Source organism: Rhopilema esculentum, chromosome 15 (genome assembly GCF_057945365.1).
Source record: "Rhopilema esculentum isolate cy_ngs chromosome 15, ASM5794536v1, whole genome shotgun sequence".
Taxonomy (NCBI): Eukaryota; Metazoa; Cnidaria; class Scyphozoa; order Rhizostomeae; family Rhizostomatidae; genus Rhopilema; species Rhopilema esculentum.
In genome coordinates this window covers 9,793,326-9,814,484 of record NC_142829.1, presented here as the reverse complement: position 1 = coordinate 9,814,484, position 21,159 = coordinate 9,793,326, and the positions used below count along the sequence as shown (strand labels likewise).

The 21,159-nt window shown below is 36.9% G+C and overlaps 1 protein-coding gene across 2 annotated transcripts in view; it reads right to left on the bottom strand.

The window, feature by feature from the left end:
• Positions 1-2,489: 2,489 nt before the first annotated feature.
• Positions 2,490-21,159, bottom strand: part of LOC135685626 (sperm-associated antigen 17) — a 32,134-nt gene continuing 13,464 nt past the window's right edge. For both annotated transcript variants that reach the window (XM_065201614.2, XM_065201613.2), the window contains exons 3-30: positions 20,872-21,069; positions 20,207-20,402; positions 19,714-19,895; positions 19,061-19,291; positions 18,387-18,555; positions 17,697-17,968; positions 17,150-17,549; positions 16,311-16,435; positions 15,253-15,548; positions 14,941-15,110; positions 14,144-14,560; positions 13,225-13,844; positions 12,581-12,904; positions 11,886-12,062; positions 11,423-11,576; positions 10,777-11,004; positions 10,215-10,406; positions 9,513-9,647; positions 9,104-9,357; positions 8,978-9,014; positions 8,482-8,694; positions 7,886-8,050; positions 6,869-7,300; positions 5,925-6,043; positions 4,878-5,132; positions 4,000-4,144; positions 3,287-3,418; positions 2,490-2,642 (exon numbers count right to left, since the gene is read on the bottom strand). In XM_065201614.2, coding sequence (XP_065057686.2) covers positions 3,288-3,418; positions 4,000-4,144; positions 4,878-5,132; positions 5,925-6,043; positions 6,869-7,300; positions 7,886-8,050; positions 8,482-8,694; positions 8,978-9,014; positions 9,104-9,357; positions 9,513-9,647; positions 10,215-10,406; positions 10,777-11,004; positions 11,423-11,576; positions 11,886-12,062; positions 12,581-12,904; positions 13,225-13,844; positions 14,144-14,560; positions 14,941-15,110; positions 15,253-15,548; positions 16,311-16,435; positions 17,150-17,549; positions 17,697-17,968; positions 18,387-18,555; positions 19,061-19,291; positions 19,714-19,895; positions 20,207-20,402; positions 20,872-21,069 — 6,237 coding nt within the window. In that variant the 3' untranslated portion in view covers positions 2,490-2,642; position 3,287. The remainder of the gene's footprint in view (positions 2,643-3,286; positions 3,419-3,999; positions 4,145-4,877; positions 5,133-5,924; positions 6,044-6,868; positions 7,301-7,885; positions 8,051-8,481; positions 8,695-8,977; positions 9,015-9,103; positions 9,358-9,512; positions 9,648-10,214; positions 10,407-10,776; positions 11,005-11,422; positions 11,577-11,885; positions 12,063-12,580; positions 12,905-13,224; positions 13,845-14,143; positions 14,561-14,940; positions 15,111-15,252; positions 15,549-16,310; positions 16,436-17,149; positions 17,550-17,696; positions 17,969-18,386; positions 18,556-19,060; positions 19,292-19,713; positions 19,896-20,206; positions 20,403-20,871; positions 21,070-21,159) is intronic.

The following is a 21,159-nucleotide window of genomic DNA, read 5'->3' as shown; positions in this document are numbered from 1 at the left end:
AGGAGGATCTACAGTATTCCTTTTGAAACGCAATTCCCATTGTGTCTGTTAATCGAGACCTCTGTAACAAAGGACTGTCATAAGCCCACATGCAAACGTAGCAGAGAGCTTGAATAAATATTCCTTTTCTGAAAAATCAAACATTATCAACAAAGCATTTATCAGGGGGTAGAGCTCTGCCTAGATTTTCGTTGCCAAGGAAGTTGAAGGACGCAATGAAGTTTGAGACAGTTTTCATTTTTTCGTTAGAAAACAGTCATCAAAAAACTTTGAAGTTGCCGCACGTAGTTAGGGTGATAAGAATATTAATAATGCAGCTTTTTTAAAAACAGAAGGACAACAACAGTTACTTTTCACGCTAAAATGATTGCAAATTTCCCAGCGCCCACTTCTAAAGCACTGTTCCTTAGAAACTACAATGCTCATTTCAGATTTTGAATTAAAAGCCCATTGCAAATGATTTTGCAAAAGTTCTCTGTTGTTCGGCAAAAAAGTGGGAACAGGGCCGTTGTCAGAGGCGTTGGTGTCTCGCATTCAAGACTGTATAAGTACTTGTTGGGAAGAAACTAGCAACTCTAAAACCTAGGGTAGAAAATTCGTTTCAAAGGGCTCTTCATTCCTAGTCTATGTTGCATGGGCTCCGACAAAGGTTGAAAAGTGGGGGGGGGCCAAGGGAAAATTTAACACCCATAACAAAAGATTTTGAAAAAAACTATTGTTTTGCAAAAAAGTGGGGGGCCAAGGCCCCCCGGCCCCCCCTTCGTCGGAGGCCCTGTGTTGCAAACATGTAATGAAATAAATTTTTAATTTGAGGTCCAGTTTCGATAACTGACAAATTTCGATTGCGTCAATGGATGTTCAATGAATCCTTTGTTCTCTAAATCTATTAATAGTTTGCATTGTCACAAAGCATATCTTGGCAATTAATTACCCCTTACTTTCTTTTCATTGTGAAATCTCCAGCTGTAAGTGGTAAAAGAAAGGATCAATGGTAAAAGATAGCGCTTGTGTAACCAGGCACTCCTGAAAGGGAAGAGAATCATGAGTATGGAATGTAATATTCCTAACTCTATGCACAGAATAACTAAACGGGATCTTTCACCTTTCTGTGGCTTATAGGATCAGGCACTGGGTACTAGTAGACCATGAAATGACGTCACGTCACGTAGAGTTATCTAGTTGTTTTGGGATACATTCGATTATATTTCTGTTTATGTTTGAGTCGTGATCTTAGATGAAGTACACGCATACACAAGGAAATACCAGACGTAGCTCTAATGCTAATACAACCCTCGGTTATCCGCATATCATAGCACGGTTAGTACCTGTTTTGAACAAACAAATCCTTAATCAATACAGGAGCTACAAGAGTTTTCTTGAGCCTCTTGAGCGAGCGCTTGAGCTAAGCAGTTTGCATACATATCTCTTTCTGGCCTACATTTGTACTTTTAGTGCACTTGGCCTACATCTTTCATTGAATTTCTTTCACTGAATTTCTTTTTTACCTTCTCTTAATAACCGTGTATGTCTTCGTGTGCCTCCTAGCATTTCTTTTATCCTTACTTTGCCAACAGACATATATATATGTGGGTTAACTTCTTTCAGTTATTGCAATAATGAAGAGAAAGACGATTTGGATAATGGCAATTCATACAAACGAGCTGACACTTGGTGTGTATAAAAATCCTAGAATTTTCCTTCCCAAAAGCAACATACTAAAAAGGAAGGATTGCAGGTGCAGGGTAAGTACAGAACAACAGCAGTGGATTAACACGAGAAAGGAAACTTAGAGAAATCGTTGAAAACAAGATTTTTGGAGCTAAACGAATGGTAGACAGCTCACACCGAAACATTACACTTGTGAGTTATTTTCCATTTTTAAGTGGTTCTCCACAATTAACTTAAGATGTTATCACAAATGCAACTAGTTTGATCTTTCGGTACAGTAAAAATGTGACTATGCATCTTGAAAGCGTTTGATTGGCAAAATATCAGATTTTTACTGTAACTATTCTCGATAACGCCTGTACCAAACTTTTTTGAAAATAGATGTTACATTCAATTCTATGAAAAAATAAAGCTATTGAAAGGATTCGAAATCAAAATCTAAATATGATGCCATTAATTGAATTTTTGCACATTTATCTACATGCAAACGAAAAATTAAAATTGAAAACAAAGTAAAAAGCTAATTACGGTGAGTTGATAACAGCACTTCATGCTTTTAGGTGCAAGGGAAGTATAACACGACAGGAATTCGAAGGTTGATTTCGAAGGAACAAACGGTATCAAGTTATCCTATATTAAGATTGTGGTGGCCTTCCATTGAAAAATTAAGAGTGTTCTTTGCTATCAAACTGCTAATCGCTATCAAAACCGTTTAAATAATTCTTTTCAGATTTCTTTTGCTTGCAAGACAAAACACGCTTTGAAAAGAAAAAGGTTAATCAGCATGTGGGCTCAGAACATACTCACAAAGTAAATGTGTATACAGTCATTGTTAGAACTATTTACATAACAATTTTACAACAATTGAATCCAGAGCTTGAAGCCAGTCCTAATAAACTAACTGCGATTCAGCAATGCTTGAGTTCTCTTTGTTATTCTTTCAATTACAGGAGTTTCCATGGCTTCAAAACAACCTGAAATGAAATCATGATTGCTAAATCATATGTTGTATGTCGACTACATTCTTTTTCTTTCGACTTCGACAGCTTCAAGTAATTAACGCCTGGGATTTAAGCTGATTTCTTAATTTACTTAGATATCTAGCCTGCCTCTCATTGAAGTTACATATGAGAGGCTGCAGACAAATGACGCTTATCTGAGGAGTAGAATCTCCTGTATCTATTAGAAAAAATGAATTGTTGGCAGAGGATAGTGGAATATTTTTCACATTGTATGAATCATCAAGTAATTATTTGTAACTTAATAGTGAACGTGAAAAATGATCCTTTGAGGAGGAAAAGCGTTTAGATAGTGTTGAAAATGTACGAAAATTTATGACTATTAGAAAAGGGTTGATAACGCTCTTAGCTGAACATAACTTGTAAAAATTGACAAATAAATGAGCTGGAAACTGAAATACTAGTTTGTAGCAAATAAATCTTTCATCTTTGAATCAAGATAGGTTAATCCTCAAAGTTTCGAATCAAGTTCAGGTTAAAGAGCAACCATAAAGGCACTCTGCCAAAGGGGCATTGGATACGCAAAGCTCCCAAGCCAAAGGTATGACTCTATCTGATTATCAAATTTAAGTATACAGAAGTTACTTGTAGCTCAATACCTCAGTCCTTTCTTGGTCTTGTGATTGCGTCCCTTGAGGACGGTCTGTTGCTAAGCACAAGAGTGTTTACAGATGGACCGCCTCGTGGAGAAGTTTCGCTTCTGTTGTCATATTCGTGTGAAGTTAGAATAGCTTTCGACGGTTAAGGTCATTTTATGGCAAAATGATATAGAGCTAAAATACTGTCGAAAGTCTGTGGTTGAGGCCACTCTAAGCCAAGGGTTTTCAATCAGTAAATAATCTAGAAGGTATCTCTCCAAGAGGTTGAAAAGCAATTAAAGCTAAACGGAACAATAAATACAAAAAAATTTACAGTGCCATGAAGTAGGAGAAGTTCAACGGCTGAACGCCTCGACGAACACCATGATGAAGGTCTTTAATAAAAACAAAAAAACCCTCCCTTATTTGGAATTGTTTTCATCAGTTTTTAGGAAACCTGTCAGAATTTTGATGATTCACCGTAGGAAGGAGGATTTATTCTCAGGTTTATTGACACTATTCTGTATTCACATTAGGTTTTTCAGAAAAACCAGAAAGAGCAAATTGAGATAAAGCTCATTGAAAATCGATTTATTTCTGTAGCTTATTGAAATTGTTATAAGTAACTTTCAAGTAATGAATCATATAAAAAAGCTTTATAATTCAAGGGCAGCCTACACCGCTCACTAATAGAAATTCATTTGACAAAGGGGAAAGCTTTGATGAAAAGATACCAGCAGTGACAGGCAAATAAAGATTGTCTGTTTCGCTAATGATTTCGATATAATGGTTGATTGATCCAACACCAGAGCTGCCTTCAACACCAACAGCAACAGCAAATATTTCAACATCCAGCCGCGTTGCCATCCCTGCTGCAACCTACAGAAACAAGTATATCAAATCTTAGAGTTTACAGTGAGAAATTTGTCACCTATAAAGGGAAGCATATATACGAACGTATTTCAAATGTTTTAAAACAGCAGAATGGTGACAAGAGTGGCGACTATCGTAGAACGAGAGCTTTGCTTGTTAAATTCAGTACAGAAGATTATACAATCCAACTTTGTTACTCAGTGTGTAAGAAAAAAGAACCGCAGGATAGGCTGTCCGCCGGATTCTGTGAATCTTGCAATGAGTAATAATACGAAAGATATTCAGGAACAAAGCATGTTGAAAAAAATTTTTTACTCTGATGAAGCCCTGTATGCCGGGGTGAAATATTAGTAATCCTTAGATTTAATTTATTTTGAAAATTTCATCTCGTTACATTGGATTCTCGTCGTCGTATTGTTTTGTTGCTGAATATCTTTGTAACTCAGCCTTGTTTACAAAATGTGGTATAGTTCTTGCGAAAGTTGAGGTAGATTTGGAGAGCCAGTTAAACTATACATATCTTGTTTTCAGCATGTCGAAAAGACTACTAAAATATGGGGCTGCATGATTGAATCGTATTGTCATTGAAAAATATGATTTTTTGTTTCTAGACTTTATAGTACTGCTGAATAAAACCAATGATTTTGCCTATTTTGGATTGATAAATCACAGATAATTTTAATCTGCTTCCAAAACAATATGCCACAGTCAACATGGAAGATAACAGAATATTGCTTACTGGTCCAGGTGTGTAGATGACTTTCAATCCGGTAGAAGGTGGAGGCTGCTTTACTTTGAATCTACAATTATCGATGCCCACATTCTTCAGCATTACTGTCTGCGAGTATGAAACACCCTCCTTGAGAACACCGAAATCAACCAAGTCGGGGTAAAGCTGAAACCCCCGCAACCGGGAGGTTGTCTCTGGTTTCACTGCTCCTGCTATTGAAGCCGTCTTTACCTGACGCCTGACTGGCTCCTCGATATTCATAAACTAAAAGGCAAACCCTAAACATCAGCAACGCTCAAACCTTAACAGACTGCTCTAAAAAGTTGCTTCAACCACTTGTTTATGATTTGAATTGAAACAAAGTAATGGCCAAAACAAACACTGCTGACTAAAAATGGTTACAACAACAATATCGATGTGAACAATTTTTCGGCGCTACAAAATTTGAAAATGTCTTTAAAAAAGCAAAAATTTCACAACATACTAAAAGCTCTTTCGGCTGTCGTTTGGAAACGTCAGAATACGGTTCCAAAAGAACAAGATTGAAAATGTATACCCAGTTGTGGATTGAAATAGGCCAATCAAGATTAGTATGTTGTGAAATATTTGCTTTTTTCAAAATCATTTTCAAAAATATCGATCTAGATGAAACAAATACTAAATATTTCATGATCATAAGAACAATTTAAGGCTTCTTTTATACATGCAAAAACATAAATACAAGCAAAAATATACGCCTGAATATAGTTTCTGGCGAAAACTTCAAAACTACTCATGTGGTAAGAATGGATTTCAACGTTGCAAAGCGACTAGAAAAATAATACCTTCTCCTTAACTGGACAATTTAAAATTTTGTCACTAGCCTCTAAAATATTTATAAATATAAGTAATTGTCATGGCACATGGAATTTTACTGGCCTTTAATGATATCAACAAGATATACTATTTCGCGAATAAATATGACGCATTACGTGAACACTGCATTATTCACATTAACTGATGCATTGGGTAAATGAAATACAATTGCAAATAGATATTCACAGAGTCCTCCAATACCTTGTGATTTGGCAAAGCACCTGGCTTGGAGCCCTTGATCGAGGCAGGCAATCGGACAGCCTCTTTTCGTGGGTCTCCAGTCACTGAGTAGGTTAGGCTTGAGTACCGTGGTGATTGATCTGTTGTCGGAGGTGAGAATAGAAATAAAAGGTCCTTTCATTGTAAGATGAGTGCATGACAAGTTTGATAAATTTATGAAAAAAGTACACAAACAGATGTTGTAATGTAAAATATCTTAAAAAAACTCGCTGAGTTATTGAACCTAAAGCTAAAGCTAATTTTAGTCTTCAAACCAAATACATAATTTTGTAAAATAATCATTTGATAAGATCAGCATTTGATGAGATTTGAAGAGCCCTCGAAAATTCCAATCGAAACAGACAAAGTAACCAGATCGAAGCAGACAGAGGACTAATTTATGCTGATAAATATCAGTTTTGATCTTAATTCCTACTAAAAGTGTGTCAACATGCTGGAAAAATGATAAATCTAAAAACTGAATGACAGTGCTTAAACAGAAAAGATAACCTAAGCTTCATTTGACTTTTAAATATCAGCTTTGATCTTGATTCTGTTTAAAAGTATGATAACTTGTTGAAAAGTGGACCTTGAGTATTAAGTCAAAATCTTTCACTACGGCTAAAACGCAAACTTTATACACAGGGAAAGTTTGTCTTGACGAAAAAAGACATTAACTTTTTTACCTGAGATTAGATAAGCTGACCAGATCAAAGAAACAGGTCGGACAACCAAAATTACTTTTCCCTAGCAAGTAAGCAACAGTGGTCAAGCCCTGACATACTTTTGGCTTATGGCAGTAAATGATACAATATTCAGAATACAGTTTATGGACTTTGGATGTTCATACCACCATAACCCAAAGTTCATTACTAAAAGCTCTTGCTGTCAAAACAAGACTGATAACATTAGATATGCAGGCATACCTCCAAACTGGGTGTCGATGGCGAATTCTCTATTAGGGGTCATAATATATGCTTGTGACAGCTCATCATTAAAAGGACCAGTTTCTTGCAATTGCTGCTTTCGCAAAGTAGTTTGAAGGAGATTTTCATCCCTCTCAACATGATGCTCGCGTGATTCTGGCATTTCTTCGATGCTATTCTCCATCTTAACATGCGAGCTGTTTTTCCCAGCATGCAGTGGAGTGGGGTTGTAGGGCCGGCTCCTACTTTGAGTGTCTCTGTGTATTCCCAGACCCGAGTCACCATTTATAGCCTCGGCTGGCGTGGGGTTCCCAGGCCTAGTCAGGCTTAGTTTGCTGTTGGCTGGGGAATCTTTTCTTGATGAGTCAAAAAACTCGACAGAGTTCGATTCCTGGTTCTCCACATGATTCTGTTTACGGAGGTCGTAGAATTCTGAGAACAAGAAAGAAAAACATGTTCATATTCTTTCAAAATGCGAATTTACAACTTCTTGGATATTTCTACAGAACAGCATATTTCTACCTGACCTGTAACTTGATCAATTGTTATTATATTAGAGGCACTTGTTGGCACCAAGAATATCAATAGTCACTTAGATCTACTAGTAGACCTAAAGAAATGGAGCATTTCTACTTGGCCATTATTGCATACTGCATTCAATGACACAGGTATGAAACATTTGATATTTACTAAACTGAATAGTGGACATTTAAATTTCCTACCAATTTTCAATATTTACATTCGATAACTCTGGACAACCCTTAATTCAGGATACTTCGAAGACAAATAAAGTAATTCCGGTCATTAAAATGGTTCATTAGTATGTCTTATGGATCGTTTCATTGTATTAAAGCATTCTTCTTCTGTAGTACACGAATAAAATTGAATTGAATTGAATTAAATATGAACGTTCTAAAACACCATTCAAAGTCAAAATAGTTCATGCTGAGTTCAAAGGACAAGAATGATTTTCTAACTCCTTCCTGAGACAAGGAATTAGGCATATTAACGGCTTACCACCAGAAGGATGACTCATAGTGGATAGCTCGGGTGTTATGCCATTTGATTCCGTCGAGGTGGCACTGACAGGTCGATAAGACGGGTGCACCGTCTCTTTGGCTAGATCGCTAGCCAGTCGTTCAAGCTCCGGCTGTCCTTTTATTGCATACAGGAAACGCTGACCTGGAAAAAAATCAGTCAACTCAATATTCAAACGCAACAAGATGCTCTTTTAGACAATCAGAGATAGAACCTGTTGCTCAGATGCCAAGTGTAAGGTGCAAACCAATGACTGTTAAAAATCAGCTTGAAAAATTTTCAAAGAAAACGATTCCATCGTATGCCTTTTTTTGAGGCCTTGAGCCATCTGCTACAAAAGCCGATACTACATCCACTGCGACATGATCCAAAGCCAAAATGCCATTTTCCAAGTAGGATAAAACTTTGCTTTGACAACTATGTTGAACTTTTCTTAAAAATCGTTGTTTCCTTTTCAACAAAATTTCACAAAATTAGGTACCTAAATATTTTGGTAACTAGCTTTCTTTCCTGGCAACAAGGAATGTCCAGTTTGAAATTACTCATGATCAACATAATTAAAAGAAATTTTTCACCTTCTTCAGTATCAAAATATGGTGGCACTTTCCCTGAGCGCAAAGCCTCCTTTGCATATTTAAGCTCCGCAATCTCGATCTTATCTTTCTCCCACTCCTTTTCGAGACGCTGCGGTTTCGCTCTTTCTGCTGGCGGCGGAGGTGGCACTCTCGTTGCCTCTAAATATTCCTGGCCAAGGCTGCTGTCTGGGATTGCTGGCTTGGTTAAATTTCCTAGGGAATGCAAAATGAATTCAACAGGTTCATGGGTAATAAATGTGGTTTGTAATGCTTATGGGATATACTGTAGGACTGAATTAGGTTCTGCGTGAGAAATAGGATGGTAGGGCTGTTTATATTCTATAGGAACAAAGAAATATCAATTCTAGTTCCAAATTTAATCCAGAATTCATCTGAGTACATATCCTTGTAACGAAGATCTGCTGATAGAACCACTTTGTTTACAAGAAGCATTAAGCTGAACAAAAGTGATTTTTTTAAAAACAATTTCACTTACCTTGAACTTGCTCTTCTTTAACCATCATATCTTTAAACTATTCAAAGAAAAAATGTATGTTAATTTGTTCTTTGCTTTGAACACAAAAGATTTTAAAGGCATAAAACGAAGGAAATAAAGAATTACTTTTTCAAGAAGCTCCTGTGCGTTGTTTTTCTCCTCCACACTTCTAGGGTCATTAGGCAGCAAATCTTTCTCTAATGCCAACTGTTCCTTGAAGAGTCTTCGATAATTTTCAATGCCTTCGAGCATCTTCTTTCTATCTTCAGGAGTTAAGCCACTAAAATGAGTTATGTATCGCATTTCCAGTACGTTTGGGCAACTTCTTGGTGGCTGAGGGGGCACTGGTGTAGGCTTTGTTGCAACCTGAAAGGCTACCCCTGAAAAAAAAAGCCAAAAATACTCCTGTGATTTGCACAACAGCAAGCAGCTTGAATTAAAATGAGTGTATCCAAACAAGAATCATCTAAGACTGTCGGTTTTTAATGAATTCAATGTATCAGAACTTCGATGAGAAGAAATCCTATCACTATACCTGCATTGCTGCCAAATATTGGTCCTGGCGACTTAACTTCCTTTGCCGGCAATGTTTTAAAATCCCTTTCCTTCAGATCAGATGGTATTATGTCTTCTTCGTCTTTTTTCATCAACCAGATGTCACTATTAGTCCCTTGAGATAAGAAATAACAGTAAAATTTACTCTGACTTATTTCTTCTGGAAATACTTGACCCTGAAACTACCTCGCTCCATTTGCTCGGAAAATACCTAAACAACTCTTCCAGTACATATACTGCTGTGAACAAAGATCATTGATAGCAAGGCTGTATGGAAATTTAGGAGACGAAAAAGCCAGAAAACGTTAATGAGAAAACTGGTGTATTGTTTTCAAAGGATATTTAGCCATTATTTGAGACATAGGGCATTGTATTATGGTTCATCAAGGTTGTAAGTTACACAGTATGGAAAAGTAAGACTATCTTAACAAAGGATAGTGAGTAACAAATATTACAGGTTAACAAAACAATAGCTTCTAAGTAATTAAAACAATGGAATTTTTAAAAATTAATAGTAAAAGTCAAAGTCCAGCATAGGTTCGAATGAAGGCAAATTGCCAAATGATAAACAAGTAAATAAGATGGTTCTTTAGTGCATGGCTGTGCCAGAATTCTGTTATACAAATAACTTAATATCGAGTTTGAGACAATTGCACTATACTTGTGAAGCAGCAAAAACTACCTTTAAAAGGACGGAGGACTGTTATTCCAGAGACATCAGTCTGGTTCTTGGCGCTTGATTTTAAAACTGCCACACCTGGATCTGTTTCAGCCTCTTCAAGATAAGTTGATATATCAGCTTGCCTTAAGAGTTCCTCTCCACTTCCATCTTTGTGCAGCACAAAATAACGGGGTTTCAACAAATCCTTGACACCTAAAGTTGATTGAGACATTGAAAACTGACTTTCGTTGATGAAAATTTTCACGATCAAAAACAAAGAGAAGCAATTACATCAACTACACCAATTTCGAAAAGCTCACTAACGCCTCCAGCATTCTTGTTTTTTTTAAATCCCATTCACTATTTGTTATAAAAGATTGACTGCAATTTTCTCAAAAAATGGGCTTACTTTCAGCAGACAATGAAGTACCTTTAGCGGTACAAGTTGTGCTCTTGTTGTCACAATGAAATATGCTTTATGTAGCGACTCACTCTAATTGAGACACTTCACTAATTTCCCTTAACTGACAATCAAAATAGTTAATTCATCCAAAAGAGAAATTTTCCCCTGCATACAACTTACCCAACAAATCTTGGCCTCGTTCCACTACAGCCTCTCCCGTAGCAGATACACTGAAGCTGTTTCCAAGGTCATCAACGGCAGATAGGCAATTATTCGATGAAGGCTTTATGACATAGACACCAGAAGGTGACCCATGCTCGTCAATGTAATTGAAGAGAGAGGCTAGATTGCCGGCGTTGTAGGACGCAATATCTGGGACTGTTTTCTTTGGAACAAATAAGGTTTCCCCTGAATGGAGCAAAATAAATATTAGTTATAGCAAATAGGTTCCAGAAACCACAGATCTAGGCAAGCCAAAGCGGATACCTTAAGAGCTAGGCATTTTTAACTCTATGCTATCTCCATTATGTTTATTATATATTTTTCATCTATGCAGTTAAAGGATTGACAAAAAAGTTGATCTAATGACACACTAAAGTGTCGTTTTCCAAATTTCGATAACGTTTCGGATAAAAAAAGATCATTAAATCAAAACTAAACACTTCCTTTTATCACTGTGATATTTGCAACCTTCTTTCTGCCAATTCTCGATGGACACAACAAACTAAAAACATGGTTCGTTCATGACTTTATGTGCGTTTTAAATGATGATGATGATTATGATGTTGTTAACAGAAAGAAATCAAATAATACTTTTGAGTTGTACCTTTATCATTTACAAAGACAGTTGATGAATCAGGCTTTGCGATTTTGTATTCTCCATTCAGTGATGCAGTAATGACGCTTCCGTTCCCAAACACTGTCTTTATTTCTTTCTTCACTATATTGATGAGCACTGTTGCATACCCAACACATTCAATCTAGAATCGGAATCAAAGCATTGAAAAAAGACTATTCCAGTGCTTCTAAACAATTTCAGAGCATGGGCTGGGGCAAGACAGGAATTGAGGAACGCCCATTTTATGAATTTCATATTGGTTTTGAGTGTCAGAAAAGATCTTTAGCACACAAACAGATGACAATAAGAGAACATAATTTCATTGAAAATTCACTACGATACATATCTCAATAATTACGACTGGAACAAAAGCTTAAATACAACAAAAACCAATATTGTAACGAAATGATCTATGATCTACAAAATATTTACACATCCCAAAAGTGAATACCTTGACACATTCCATTGGTGCATGCGGCCTAACTTCCTCCTCTCCGGTTTCATTGTCAGTTCCAAATGCGAATTCTTCAAAATATGACGTGATTCGTGTACCATCACTATGCTCAACTATCGTTGTATTATCTGGCCGTTTGACTGTCACCACGCCATCTTCTCTTGTTTCCACCACCTGAAAAAGATTCTAGAAACGTCAAAAATAAAATTAAACAACCATAAGGCTTTCTTTGCTAGTGTTCAAAAAGTAAATTTAACACCTAGAAATTTTCTGAAAATTTTCCGGACAGTCATTTTACATTTTCAAATACATCGAATGCTTGAAGGAAAATACTGCAAATGATTTCCTTATTCTACGAGAGAGATTTGTACGGATGAGGTGATCAATTGACAATCAATTTTATGATGATCTAGAATCAGAAAATTACATAATCAAAAAGAATGTAAAAGTTTAAAATAACATACATGCTCCAATCCCACACGTAAATATTTAAAAAAATTTGCATTGCAATCTTGTTAAATATTGTGGTATATCTAGAGACTAAAAGTTTTCTTTAGTATCTTGTAAAAATTACAGACAAATAAATCATTGCATTGCTACCTCCCAGCTTTCAACACTGATTTGACAAGCTTGTTAAGATTTGTTTTTCTTCATTTCAGAAAAAATCATAATTATGAAAAAGTTTGACAAACCTGATTTGTTCTTGGACATACAGCTCGTGAGACGATGAGATCTTGCAGCCTGGCCTCTTCAGAAGTCCTGTGATATTTTTCTCCCGATGCATTTACAAGGAACCACTCGAAAGAGTTTATTTCCATTGAGTCTTCAGCATTCTCAACAACCTGTTTAAGATTTGCTCCTAGTTTCTTTAGATTGGACCCAGAATCACTCGCCAGGCTTGCGTTTGGATCAATAACATCTGCAGGTTTATTTTTGAATACTGGAGAAACAATGGAGGGGCAACTGGACACAGCCCCATCAGCAAAGAGAATCTCCACTGACTCATCTCTCATATACTGAAGAAAAATGACAAAACTTAAAAAGTCATTGAATTGGTATCAAATAGCCACTAAGATAAAAAAGAGACTAAACTGTAAAAATGTAATGTCACCTTTAATATCTTACATATTTCGAGGAGAAGACACAGATATGCTTTAAAGGCTTGAATTGTAAATGAGAGGTTTTTCATATTTAATGCTATAGTCTTCAAATATGTCAAAAGGCTTTTAACAAACAATATCACATGTTCCCCGATAATGTCCAATGATATTCCGATAAAGTGCCCTATTCCAAAACAAGTAGCTCTCACAAACATGCAAATAAAATAACATAATACCTTGACAACAGTTCCATCCATAGTCACAAGTCGGGAGCTTTCTTCCGATACTTTGATCCTTGTCTTTTCACAGGAATGTTTTCCACATCCTTTGACGACATATTCTTGCCGTACATGCAAAACCCTTGAGAAATCTCCATTTCTGATCTCGTCATGTAGAAATGTCAATTGCAAGCCATCAGGACAACTGACAGACAAATTACATGTGCTAAGATGCGATCTTCTCATTTGGCAAACATCGCTAATCGCATACTCGATTTTGTCCCGCGTTTCTTTCTCTTGTTGCCTTTCTAATTCTTCCTGCCTTTTTATCTCGTCTTCCTTGTTTCGTTTTCCTTTCGGACTGTTGCCCTTGGGGTTCACAGGATTGTTATTTCCACCCAAGACGGGCAATTTGTAAACTGCATTTTTAGCATCAACTAAAGATGACGATAGTTGCTCCAGCCTTCTTCGCCATGCAGTTGATGTTCTGCAATCAATTCCAAGGCGCATTCCATCTTTGCAATTTATTGTCAAAAAACTGTCTTCAAAGCAAGGATCAGTTATCTCTGGTAAGGGTGGGATTTGTGAGATCAAACGCAAGTACTCATTCTCTTCACCTGCTTCCTGTCCTTCCTCCTCTAAGAAAAGAAAGAAAATGCCACTCAATGTGAACGGCATAATTTGATGCAAATTGGGGCCAATTCCCAGCGCTCTGATGAAGTGGCAAATAGGGTGTGTTGATGAGAAGGGAAAAGGAGGAAGATCTTTTTTCCGATCTCAATCAGATATACACTGCTTAAACTAGACTTGAAGCATACTTCTGAGGTCAAACTGTGGAGACTCTTGCACCGAAGGTAAAATGTTTCGACGACCAAAGAATATAACATAAATCCAAAAAGTTTATAAAATTAGCAAAGAAACTTATCCAAAGAAATACCGTTGTTGGAAATATCCTGTTTGCTAAGTAGTGACATGTTCCACGATGCATCAATGGAATCTACTTTGTTTCCTTCTTTGGACTGTAAAACTGGGTTCTTGATATTCAATACAATTGTATTATCACTATTGTACACAGCGGTCTGGATTGATGTATTGCCATTAATGTACCCGGACTTCTCAACTTTGATCAAGTCACCGTCACAAGGGAAGAGATATGAAGTCTCCCCCGACACATGCACAAGTTCATCTCCAACATCATATCCATGAAACGCGTACTCTTTCTCTCCTTCCTGTTCGGCATCAGCATTATGTTCTTCTTCTTGTTCGGGTTTTTTCTCCTGGTGCGACTTCAAACTCTTTCTCGCCGTACCAGCCCGGGATGCTGTCTTCCTTGCAGAAGGAGTACGCTTCATAGCTGTTGAAGAAAAGGTTACGTAAAACTCGTATAAAAGGGAACATACCACAACATGGGATGTTTATATTGCTCAAAAATCCGCTTAACTTGATAAATAAAAATATTGCTTAAAGTAGAGAAAGCTACCTTTTCTGTATCTAGGTCATATTTCAAAATGAAGAGTCCTTCATTAAAGGTCTTTTCTTGACCCATTTAAGCCTCAAACAAGACAAAGGTCTTAGAAACTAAAAACACTTCAATAGACAATATCGTCTTCTCTAGAATAGAATCTGCACCTGCTAAAATCGATGCCATTCTGTCCAATTCCTCAGGCCATTTAATAAATTTGCAAATGAGAATAAGCAAACCCATTTTTAGAATTTAAAAATATGTATTATTACCAGAGCTCGTTTTTTCCCTTTTATCCGGTGAATGGGCTTTTTTCGATTCCGAAGGCGGTCTTTTACCCGGACTTCTACTTTGGGCCCTCGATTTTCGGTTTTTCTTTTTGCTTTTATCGTCTTCTGCTTCTTTCATCTCAAGCATTTCAGCTCTAGTTATCAACTTGTGACTAAAATAAAAACCCATGCTTGAATAAGTCACAACAAAACTCACAGGGAATATCTTCTTGAAAGTTTCTATGATTACAAAGACGCACTGTTAGATCACTAAAACTCTTTCCAATAGACAGAAGTTAACTACGAGGGAAATACCTGCTCCCTGTCTTTACTGGCACAGGTGTTGGTTCTCGTGGTGGTGCATCAGGAGTCACTGGTCTGTTTCGAATTTCCTCTTTGGTGTCCTCTTCCCTTTGCCAGTCGTCTATTTCGTCGGATACGTGCTCAAGATAATTCCTGAAGCCGACGTTCGAATGCAGCCATGTTTCCCAGCTGCTACAGTTTCTCATAAGATCGCTTTTTGGGTTGTGGAGGACCAAAAACAGAGACGATAGGCCGCTGTGGTAATACATGTCCATGAAGGGCCTTAGGTCCATGGCTTTGTCAAGGACCTGAAAAAAAGGTAGGCACAAGATTTAACATACACGTGTCAAAAAAATCTAGCTTCAAATGACTTCAATACGAACAAGATTCAGAAAAAATCATCGAAAAATTGAAGATTTTGTTGCAAATAAAGTATAACTGATTAGGACTGACACTATTCAAATGCGAAGCATCAATCCTATTAATGAAGAGTATAATCAATGCACCCCAGAACCCATGAACAGATTACGTAGCAGCTCATGAATCAGTTACTATCAGGGTTCAGGATAGTGCTACAATTTCAATTAACTTGACACTCCAAGCCAAAGGACTTCTCCAATTAGCGGACAAATAGTATTACCCTGAAACTAGTGACGTCCAGATTACGGGCACCTTCCTGCAACAGACAACTCCCTACAACGGTACCTCCCTACAAAGAATAATTCCCTACACCAGACACCTCCCTAAAACAGACAACTCCCCACATCAGACAACTACTTAAACAGACAGCAACCTACAATGGACGCATTCCTACGATAGATATCTCTCTGCGTTGATCACCTCTCTGTGATAATGTACCAATATATAGATATTTCACATTAGCAAAAGCGGATTTCTAAAAACTTTTCCCTTGAACATTTAGCATGTAGCATCACGACAACGATTGCAAATTCGGTTAAGAATGAAACCTTTTATGGGATAAAGCCAAATGGACTCTCTACCTTTCCTTAAACAAAGTTTAGAAGACTTCGCTTGGATCATGACTTTAATTTACAATCAATGAAACGTACTTGAAGAAATATCTTTGAGTCAAAGTGCTCTGAATACTGATATTCTGATAAATCCCTCAATCTGCTCAAATCTCTGATTTCAGATATTGCTCTGTCTTCATCTATACTAGATCCAGCATCTGCATCTGTAAAACAAAGAACTTGCTGCAAAATGAACAACTTGGTTTTTATCAATGAAACTGAGGCCATGGAGATTGCTATTAGGTTGTCAAAAACGACGTCAGAAGGGTGGCTGAAGAGCAATACTCCTTACTAAAAGGCGGTGTAATATGCGTTTTGATACCCTATGCAAAAGTGTAACATTGTGGAACGCGATGTGTTTCAAATCATGTGATTTCATCGTAGTGCGATGTTATGACACGTTATGAGTAAAAAATTGAACACAATTCTTGGCGAGTTTAAAATTTAACACTTGTCAATCAAGCAAACTTTGGACTCGCCATTAATGTTGTACTTTTCTGCATAAACTTAGCAAGGGAAATCACAGCATCGCTTCTTAGCACCCCTCTTTTAAAAATAGTTCGATATGAACCAGAACATTTGTGTACCCGAACCGTTTTGCATGCTAAATTCCACCATTCGTTTTTGAACCCTATTGTTTAAATGCTTGGGTACGTTTTTGCATAACCAAAACTGTCATGCGTTTGGGTACCTGGGCCGAAATGCATAAGGTTACCGAAACGCATATGACACCGGCATCAGACATAGTATATGCTCGTAGGAAAGTACAAAAATATAGAGATGAGGTTAAAAAGGCTAGAAGAAATGTAGTAAAATCGACAAACACTAAAATTTAGGAGCTTCTCGCCGAGGGTGTTCTAAAACGTACGTAATGTTACCTTGAAATTCTTTTTGAATGATATAAGGATCGTCCCAACCAATGTGCACTGATGATTCATCATCATGAGGATGAGAGACCTCTCCATTACAATCAACATGCTTTAATGGCAGCACCTCAAGGGCCATCAGTGCCATTACTTTGTCGAATTTCGATTGGTTGTCAAGCATATTGCAGCAATGGGCCAACTGCTGCTTTCTAGTGAGTATTTGCTTTTTGTCGTCTTCAGCATTGGCAAAATGATGTATCATAGAGGCAACAGAATGCAGCTTGTAAACGCTATCTTCAGCCTCATTAGGAGAAACATCTTGCATTCTATGCAAGTGGTGTGTGCGTTGGGTTCTCTCATCACCATGGTGAATAAGGAGGGGTTTGCTCGATACGTTCTCTGAACCATCGCTCTGTAACATGGCCATAGATCGTATGATATAAAACTTAACTTAGTTTACAAATGTATCATTTTCAATCATCATACATTAAGTAAATATCTTTGAAAAGAAATCTGACGAATAATTATCAATAGACCATTCTAGAACAAAATGCTATACCTGTGGAACTGGTTTCCTCAGTCCAAGAACCTCTAGTTTAGAGTCAATGTACTGTCCAAGTATGTGATCGAGCTGGTCTTCCCTGGGAGGCAATGGATCATCCATGGGGTCTTTCTCGTCAACTGTAGCCTCAACCTGCCTCAGTAAGGAGTCAAGAAGCAGCGGAACGCTATGTGACTCAGTCGGTACTTGATCCATCAAGTGGTTGTAATATCTCATGTCCACATTCTTGGCACTTGCCTGTCGCATTCCTGTGGCCGTCTCCAGACCTCCTACGGGTGGGCACAAGAAACCATAAAATAGAGAGGGTTTGGAAGACAGAAAATTGAAGGATACATTCTACTATTACGAAATATTCACAAGGTATGATCGAGGAACTTCAGCATGGTAGTAAACATATCGAGAAAACTGAATCAAAGTAGTTATTGCAGAGAATGTTGACACAAAATGTTGACATCCAGATGCTTTCACTGTGTCAATTTTATTAAGAAACAGTCTATGATTGGCAATGGGTAAACTCTTAGGTAAAATAATAAGACAAATATTTTAAATCAAAACCTCTCATAAGCAAAGAGTTATGACTATAAAATAGTTGCTGCGTAGAACTACAGTATTCATTACAATCAATCATAGAAATAACATCATAAAAATAAAGAATCAATTCTATGAATAAATACGCGTGCTGCCTACCTGCGGAAGCAACTGATGACGTCAACGGGACGGATCGAGCGGTTTCTTTTAGCAATGGGATATGTGTCATTTTCAAATTATCGATATATCGCTTGTACCTTTTCTTTGAATCAAGCAAATCATAACAAAGATTAGCAGCAAGTTCAAACAGCTTTGTCCCATAATCAGTCTAAAATTTAGAAAAAAAAATTTTTGAACTTTATCTTTCAACATGACATTATGATTTACATGATATCGTAAAATAGACTGCAATCTTTAACTAGCTTATTAAAGAAATTCAGAATATCAAAATATAGCTTTTTAAAGAGTAAGCCATTTTCAGCTTTTCTTCAGATGTGACTACTGGTTCTGCCTCTCCGTAAAATGAAATTGAACAAATCTCAATGATTACCAATAAAATGATTACCAGCAACTAGGTTATTGGAATATCTACATCATCTGCAAAGGACTTTAAGGCATAATCAAATTACATCAACGACATCAATGCAATTATGATACAATTATGTTTGGATACAACAAACAACAACATTATTGTTAGGGCTTTTCAAATACGCTTCTGCACCAGTTCATTTGGCAAAAAACTACTAAAAGCAGTCCAACCTTTTGAAATGAAAGAAAAAGTTCCCTTTCATACTTGAGCCTCGAATAAAAAAAAGATAAATTAGATATCATACCTTTTTATCTTGCTCAAGATTGTTTACCTCTCCTTCAGGGACAATGCTGTCTTTTATGACAACCGACAACTTGGCAATATCTTTGATTCTCGTACCAGATGCAGCCTCTTGTATAATAGTTTCACTGTCTCTCCAGAACTTTTGCAACTTTTCCTTGAGTTTCTCCTCTGCTTTTTTTGTTTCTTCGTCGTTTTCTTTTTCTGCCTCATTGTTTTCATCTTCAGCTTCTTCCTTTATTAACAAAACAAACTATGTTTAAGTTGAATCAACATTGGGTGCATTTCAGGCCAAAACTTTGATTAAAATATGCCTTTGAATATGATAAAGATTTATTTTCTACTTCAGTAAAAAATAGTTCTAAAAACTACCATCTTAGAAAAGGAAAATGTTGACAGCCACAGCTTAACTTTCGACACTGTTCGATTTTATAGCATCAAGACAAAGGCAACCGGGATTTTTCCAATAGAGGTCATGAAAATGATCAAGCATTAAATCCAAACTTTCATCATTGTATTTTAATGCAAAACACAATTCAATCTGCAAAGATTCCGTTGCGGTACTATTCAATAATTGGACGTTGTAGATGTTATTTATCCATGCCAAAGCTACCACAATGAAGTCAAATGAACAAAGAGACTGAGACTTATACAAACCTGATTTTCGTCAGCTTTGCTGACCTCACCCACATCTTTAGTCTCGTACGTTTGTGACGTCACTCTTATAACAGCATCAATGCCGACTCCAATGTCAATCAATTGTTGGAAGACACGAGGCTCATAGATCGAGGTGATGACGACGTAATGACTGGGATCATCTGTGCCATCTGGCTCGTCATCTATTTCAAGAAACTTTTTTGTTAAACAGGAAAATATTTTAGATAGTAATTCCCAACCAGCAGCGCAAAAGTATGAAACTCAGAGATAACTCTAACTTAGATCAGTCTCTTTTAAAGGTGCTAATATAAAACGAAACTATTTTTCCATTGACTTGTTTAATGATGCATTTAGCTACTAACTTCATAAATCTAGGTTTTCATGCTTTGCAATGAAAGTTGGAACATGTGGGCTCTGAGATGAGCCTGCAGAAAGACTGTCGTGATTTAGAAGAAAATATCGAAATAGATTGTTCAAGTATGATAGGTCATACCAATAGTTTTGAAAGTATCTTCGAGTTCCCCGCGTCTTTTCAACTTTGTATCCTTCTTTGGGGATGCAGGGGCATCGTCCCGTTTCCCCTTTTTTCTCCCAGGTGACTGTGACTTGGACCGTTTTCCGGGGGAGCTACCAGCATTCGAGCGACTTCTCTCTTCTAGTTTTGCTTGCTTAGCTGCAGCTTCAGCCGCCTGCAAAAGAATGTAGTCATCACTTGAGATGTCTATCTACTAAGTTAACTTTTAATGGGGGGGGGGGGCAATGCCCCTCTAAAAATTATAAAAATTCAATAAGTTTTATGGGAAATCTCTCCTGATCCTATTTTCTCCAACAAGGGTGCATTCCAATAATTCTATCAGTCTTACTGTACTGGTTATATTTACATAGCTTGGTTTAATACAACACAATTGTATCAAAAACGGGGTTGCCCTCCCCCCCCCAGCATAACTATTAACATCTCTTTAAACAAAAGAAGAAAAAGATCAATTTTTTATGAACATTTTAAGTTCCAAGCTTGAAATGCTTTATTTCAAAGACGACCAAATACAATTTTATAGTTCAGCTGACTGTTCGTTACAAATTTGATACTAAAAATTCTTTAGATACTTTGCAATGGATGAAGCATAAAAAATACAATTGGAATAAATCTAACATAATTACCTTCTTCTCCTCTTCCCTTCGCTCAAATTCTTTTTGCTTTATCATCAACAGCTTAAACTTTAAAAGCTTTGCTAATAGACTTGCAGGCACATCTTCACCTTGTTCAATAAGAACCTTTATGGAATCAATAACTTCAAAGAATGGAGGTGGTTTGGACATCTTTACTTTTCCAACTTTGCCGTGTGCAAGATCTTTAATCTAAGAGTGGTAGATCATTAAAAGTCCAGTCTTTAATTAATTTCAAGAAAGGAAGATGGGAAAAAAGTTAACTCAGATTAAGCTATGAGC